The sequence below is a fragment of the Gavialis gangeticus genome, unplaced genomic scaffold (genome assembly GCF_001723915.1).
Source record: "Gavialis gangeticus isolate Ggan-Ray unplaced genomic scaffold, GavGan_comp1, whole genome shotgun sequence".
In the NCBI taxonomy this organism is placed as follows: Eukaryota; Metazoa; Chordata; order Crocodylia; family Gavialidae; genus Gavialis; species Gavialis gangeticus.
Genome location: NW_017729024.1, coordinates 23,526,717 through 23,533,388, shown reverse-complemented (window position 1 = coordinate 23,533,388; position 6,672 = coordinate 23,526,717). Strand labels below are relative to the sequence as shown.

Below are 6,672 nucleotides of genomic sequence, written 5' to 3'. Positions count from 1 at the left end.
ATACATTTTGGCATTTGAGTTTGGGTTTCTATCATGGACAAAAATCAGCTCCCCCTGCCTGCCCTGCTCACCAGGACAAAGGTCCAGCTGCAGCTGTCCACCCATCTCCACTGCTTTGTAGCACTGAGCAGCCCTGATATGCTGGTGCCATGCCGGTTCCATTGTCCTGCATGCCTAAGCCACAGCCCCACCAGTCTTGCGGGTGCCCCTCACTCTGAACCGACAGCCCCCTGGCCCTGCTGGTACCTCTCACTTCTGACCCATAACCCCCAGCCCTGCCAGTGCCTCTCCTGACTCTCTGCCCTCCCACCCTCAGCGTGAGGAGGGGAGCGGGTGTATGGGGAAGGTGTGGAGGCCAAGGCAACACAGCAGGGTGGCACCCAAGATTTCTGCACCCACAGCGGGGCATAAGGATGCAGCAGGGCCAGACCAGCTCTGGGTAGAAGCTGCCTAAGGCCCAGTGAATGGGACCCAATGCAGGAGGGAGCCATGCCATGGTGATGTGTGTGTGCCAGCAGCAGCAGCATGAAGTTGTGCTCCCCGCTGCTGCCAGCCAAACCAGGGACTGCTTGGCAGCCATGACAGCACTCCCTCCTGCACCAGGTCCCCACACTAGGCCACAGGGGTGGTTCCTGCCTGGAGCTGGTCCAGCCCCACTGCAGTCGTTTGCCCCACTGCGGCTACAGAAATCTTGCAGGCACATGCCCTCCTGCCTGTGCCTCCACCCCACTCCTTGACTTACCTGGAGGGAGTTGCGGGAGCTGCTATCTACCACTGCCTGGCTGCCATGTGCATGTATGTGTGCACACATGAACTGGAGCCCCCTGCCTGATCGCTCCCAAACCTCAACCAAGGGGAACCTGCGTTTTCTTGCAATTTTCTCCTTTAAAAGAGAAAATCTGCATTTTTCTGCAGCAAGCAGAAAACCTGGGTCCCTGTTAATCATGAAGGAAGCAAGCACAAGTAGCCTAACAGTCTGGAGCCAAACTGAAGCTTCAGCAGAGACAGCTAATTTCAAGCCACAGTTAAGCTCAGAAAACATGAATAAGTATGTTTTGACATCTACACTCTACAGCTACAGTTAGCAAGTAGCATTTTGTTTTGGCTTCTCAAGATGAGTGTTACTTATTTTGTGGCTGAAGCTTGAGAAAGTGTTGCCAGCCTCCAACTCTGTTCAAAGCCTCAGAGGTATTAGAGAACTGTGTTATTTACCAGGTAAGGTCAGGTTTGGATAAACCATTACAACTCAGACCTTGGAGGCATATTGTAAACATTAGAAATTATGCATGTTTTTGTAAAATCTTCACAGGTGTTTTGGCCCTATAGCTTTTTAAAATGTTGATACACTGAATTCCTTGAGCGATATAAAAGTATTCGCCTCTGAAAACCTAAATTCTGGGCAATGAGATTCCAGTTTGCTTCAAAGTCTGGGTCACCCAATGTTACAGTGCCACTTTTCTACATTCCAAGAATAGGAAACATTGGACATCTATTTTGGAGTTGCCACCTCTCACCATTTGACGTTAAGTCTTGGGATACAGGGGTGAATCCAGTGGGATGCAAGTGCATCCTCCCCCCCACCCCTTTGATTCCTGCTCCAACTTAAGTTTAAAACTAATTCCCTGGCAGTAGCAGCAATAGCCCTAGGCCAGTGGTTCTCAATCTTTTTGTACCAGGACCCATTTGTAAACACTGATGGCCAGTCCCAGCCCAGCACCCTTCGCTCTCAACCCACTGACCCCCACCCCAAGGCCCCAGCCCCACTGTATGTGGGGCAGGGGGTGGGTGTGTAAGACAGGGTGGGGTGTGAGTGGGGCATGGGAGACCCCAAGGAGCCCCTTGCAGACTGGAGCTCTGCAAGGGAAAAGCCAGTTTCCCTCCTTTAAGGGAGAATCCATTTTTAAAGTTTGTTTGCAACCCTTTCATTTATTCTTGAGACCCACTCTCAGGTCATGACCCACAGGTTGAGAAATGCTGTTCTAGACAAGCCTGGGAGTGAGTCAATTGACTTCATGGCTCCTGATCCCGTCTCTTCATCCTACAGGTATTAATGATCCTCTCTTATTTATGGTTTTGATGGTCCATCAATCAAGCTAGCGTTTGCTCTGCAACTCTGCTGTTAGCTGTTCCTGTACTTAGGTTTGTTTTTAACTTCCGTCCTAAACGGAACAGCACAGCCCTAGTTCCCTGGTCCACTTGTTTCTGCTGGGGGGAAAGACCACGCTGCTTAAGCCCCCCTCCCTAGCCCGCAGCCAGCCCGATAAAGGACGGGACCAAACACCTCCTGCCTCCACTGAAGCACTGCTGGCTTAATCAGGGACTGGAGAGGAGCAGGAGGCCGTCGGGAACTGGGCGCAGACCAAGTGGGGTAATACCACCCTGCACACGCCAACAGCCCCCACCCACCGTTGCCCTAGGGGCAGGCTGCCCTCCTAACTTCGGTAGCCCGGCCAGGTTTACTGCGCATGCGCACACGCGCCGAACACCCCCAACTTCCCTGGAAGTCGCGGTGGGCGAGGCTCGATAGCAGCCCGCCCCTGTGACGTCAAGGGCGGTGCCTGCTATAAGAGCTATGGGCGGGGGAGGGGAGGTAGAAGGTTCTGGCAGCGGCGGTGGAGGCGGTTGGTAGCGTCTCGGTCAGGCTATTGTCTCGCCATGACCCGTGAGTGCGGGGAGCTGCGGTGGCCGGACTCTAGGGCCGGGCCGCGGGGCCTGGAGGTGGCAGGACGGCTGCCCCGGCCGTAATCCGCGGGCCCAGGGCCTGCGTCTGGCCCCGGGTCTCCGCCGCCGCGAGTTGTTTTCCCTCCCCTGGGCGCGGTGCCTGGGGCCCGGCGCTACGTCCCTGGGGCCGGCTGCGCTCCGGAGGCATCCGCGTCCCCCGCCTTTGCCTTCCCCTTCCTCCTCCGCGTTGGCGTCGCGGCTTTAGCTCCGGCGGGCCCCGCTTCAGCTCCTCGCCCCGGAGAGTGACGCCGTTGTTCGGCTGCGCCCGGCGTGTCCAGGCCTCTCTGCCAGCCCCAGCCTGGAGGGGACGCGGCGGGGCGCGTGGTGCCCGGCGGGGCAGTTGCGGGTGTCTGCACAGGTCGGAGGGGCCGCCCGGGTGACGAGCGAGCGCAGCCCCGGCAGGGAAGTGCTTCACTCTGGGGTTTGGCACTGATGAGGGAGGCTGCCCAGCCTTGGCTCAGCCCACGGCCTGCTCTGGGCTCTCTTGTGAGAGGGCCTGGTAGAGCTGCAATGAGCTTCCTGCTGGGCTTGTTGCAGGCCAGGTTCCAGACCATGGCTTTTGAGGGGGCTAGGATGTTATCCACAAGCAGCACTCCAGCTCGGCTCCTAATTTGGTGTTTGATGACTTGTTATTTGTATAGGATGGTTTGGATGGGGACGATCCTGCCTCCAGGGGACTAAATGACCCTGGCAAGTCCCATCTAGCACTGCTTCTCTGAGGCTGTGGTTAAAACAAGGAAGACCTGAATAAAAAATCCAAAGTAGAAAATAACAAATGTTTAGAGAGCAAGAAAGCACTTGGTATCTCGCTTCTTTCCTCTGGGATGACATGCATTGAAACTGTCCCTGTTTCTGCACTATTCACCAGTTCCTCTAGGGTAGAGATTCCCAAACCTTTTTTTTTTGTGTGCCCCCTTCCAGACTTACCAGCTGCCTGCAGACCTTTACCAACATACATTTTATATATTAACCCCTTAAATGCCACTTATCACACTGAAAATTAAACATGCCATTACACAACTTCTCCCACATATTCCTCCCCCCACTTTTTCTTGTGTACTATAGTTTGGGAAACTGGTGTCCTAGGGAACTGTAGTGCTCATGTGGTACTGCCTGCTTGGCCAGAATTGCTGCAAATCCAAATGCTGCTTTTTCATGTGATGCTTACCTTAACCAAGCAATTAAGTGGGGTAGATGGCTTGAGGAACCTGTAGATGCTCATCCAGAAGCAAAGAGCTTGAGAGGAGTACTATAGTGTTTACTATGTCTAATTACTGGGCTTGCAGGCATGTGGCAGACAGGAGTGGGCAGAACTTGTTTGTCTGGGGCAGGCAGAAGGTGCTAGTAGAAACCTATGTGGGTTCACTCCATGTGCATGTGGGACAAAGCAGGGCTGTGCTGAGACAACGTTCCAGCTCCCAAATGGGTACATGCAACGCTACTTTAACAGAGATGCACCAAGAGCTGTGTTTAGGCTGAACTAATTGCTCTGACAGCCCAGCTCCCTGCACATCATGGTCCTTGCAGATTCATTTTCTTTGTGATGTACATGAGCTGAATGCTTCTTTAAGGATGGGATTCTGGTCTCCTGAAATAGACCCTTAAACTTGTTTAGTATAGTAGTCTCCATTAAATGCGTAAGTCAGTATTTTGTCAAATCAAGAAGGTCTAAAACCCTTCAGTAGAAACCACTTCGCTGTTGGTTGGAGCAGGGTTAGCAAGATTTTGCCACTATCAAGCAGCTGTTGAGTTTCTGTAAAAGCTTCAGTTTTCTTAAATTGCCTTTATATGGAGAGTGCATGAGTCTAGTCAAAAAAAAAAAAAAAAAGCCCAAACAGGCGACACATGAACCTCTTTCTATAGTTGTACTTCCTTGAAACTAGGAGGTACTGTATTATAGGAACTTGGAAAGAGGTAGATTAGTTGCCTGTGATAAGATATGTGGGATACCTAATTTATACTTGTCTTGAGGACTAGATTGACAGCTGTGCTAAACTTCTGGTCTTCCTGCTTACATTATAGTAATGTTCCTTCCCTGCCCTCCCTATAAAGTATAAATTACAGAAGTAACCCTTCATATTGCTTCTACAAAGTGAACATAAAACAGGAGAGCTATTGTACATACGTAAGCTTTGGAATCTTGTAGGTGGAAACCAGCGTGAACTTGCTCGCCAGAAAAATATGAAGAAAGCCCAGGAGACCCTCAAAGGGAAAAGAAAAGAGGATAGCCTGAGTGCTTCACAGAGAAAACAAAGGTAAGTTCAGTGTCCTGTGGCTGGTCAGTGAGCAGGAAGAGTTGGTATTTCAAGCTTGGGTTATAAAAATAACCTGTCTTCATGTTGGTGTAGATGCCATCAATACCAACAAGTAAAATCTAGGCAACAAATTAAAAGGTAAATGGGTCTTGGTCAGCTTGACTCAGGACCACAATTGCATTTTGAATGGTAAAATGTGTCTGATCTTTAAAAAAAAGTCTTTGTACTACATTTATAATAAATATTAAGTATACAAACACAGCCAAGCTGAGATGTGAAGACATCAACTGCGTAAGTTAGGATCTAATGGTTGGCTTCAGAAGCAGTCATGTAAGATATATACCTCGTCTGTTTTTGAAAGATGAAAGACAGTTTTAAAGTGTCTGAAGTAGAGCTTATTTTCTTGATTTGCAGTCCATTTGTATAACCAGATAACCTGATTTCACTTAGATTTTTTTGGAATAGCTATCAAATGGCTTTTTGAGTCTTCTGGATAAAAATTGGTGAACTTGAAACTTTAAATACTTTAAAGGGCTGAACATTTGAGTGAGCTGTAACTTGTGCAAGCATGTCCTATTCTGAAGATAAGAGGTGCACCGATACATCATTCCGATATCGGATCGGCACCGATTTATAAAGAAAACTGTATTGGAAATAGGCCTGGTATGGCTGATAAATGGCCCATGCATATGCGCAGCCACAGCACAACACATAGGCGATGAGGAGCACAGCCTGGCAGCTTGGAAAGCTGTGTGCAGCTGGTAAGTTGGTTGTGGAAGGAGAGGGGGAGAAGGGGCATGGAGGGGCAGATCAAGGCCCCTGCAGTGAGGGAGGGGCTGGGGCAAGTGCTGCCTAGCCGGGGAGGGCAGGGTGGCTCCTGCTGCTGTGCACTGCTTGTCTGATGGCTTCCACCACTGCTCCTGCTGCTTGTCCAACAGGGCATGGCAGAGGGAGTGTGCACCCCCAGGTGTGTGCAGGGTGGGCTGTGGTGGCACTGGGCTCTTCCTGGTGGGGTCGGGGCTGAGCTGGGCTGTGCTCGGGGTGGGCAGCAGCAGTGCGGGGGGAGGGTCAGAGACAGCTATGACAAATTTGGGGGGGCTGCACCCCACACTCCCTGCAGCCTTCTCCCAGTGATGCTGCCTGCCCCAAGAGTAGCCCAGCCCAGCACAGTTGTCATTCCCCCCCAGGGAAGAGTGCAGCAGCATTAGCCCACAGTGGTGATCTGCCCTGCCCCCGCCCCATGCAGATCTGGTGATGTGCCCTCCTGGGGGGGGGACACAGTGGTGGGAGCCCCTCCCCGCAACCCCAGATGAGCTGCAGCTCCATCCTGCCCCAGCCCCACTTCCTCCCTCATGGCAGGGGCCTTGATCTGCCCCCCATCCCTGTGCCTTTTCCCTTGCCCCTCCCCTTCCACCACAACAGACTTACCAAATGGATGCAGCTCTTCAAGCTGCTTGGCTGGTATCAAATCAGATTGGTATTGGCTGATATGCTTCCTTAAAAATCAGCTATCGGTATCAGCCTCAAAAATCTTATCAGTGCACCCCTACTGAAGATATGTCAGCAAGAAAAGTCTAGGATATATAAAAGGTAACGTATCTGTTTATGGAGGAAGAGTTTGTCAGATTTGTACGACAGATCTGAACAACAGACTTGGCAAGGGTTTTAAATGTCACAACACTGACAACCTGTTAAT

The 6,672-nt window shown here is 51.3% G+C and overlaps 1 protein-coding gene across 1 annotated transcript in view; it reads left to right on the top strand.

Annotated features, from left to right (window-relative positions):
- The first annotated feature begins 2,560 nt into the window (after positions 1–2,560).
- The window catches only part of SERF1B (small EDRK-rich factor 1B), a 10,023-nt gene continuing 5,911 nt past the window's right edge, over positions 2,561–6,672 (top strand). Inside the window, exons 1-2 of the mRNA XM_019516966.1 lie at positions 2,561–2,662; positions 4,868–4,976. Of these exons, the coding sequence (XP_019372511.1) occupies positions 2,656–2,662; positions 4,868–4,976 (116 nt within the window). The 5' untranslated portion in view covers positions 2,561–2,655. The remainder of the gene's footprint in view (positions 2,663–4,867; positions 4,977–6,672) is intronic.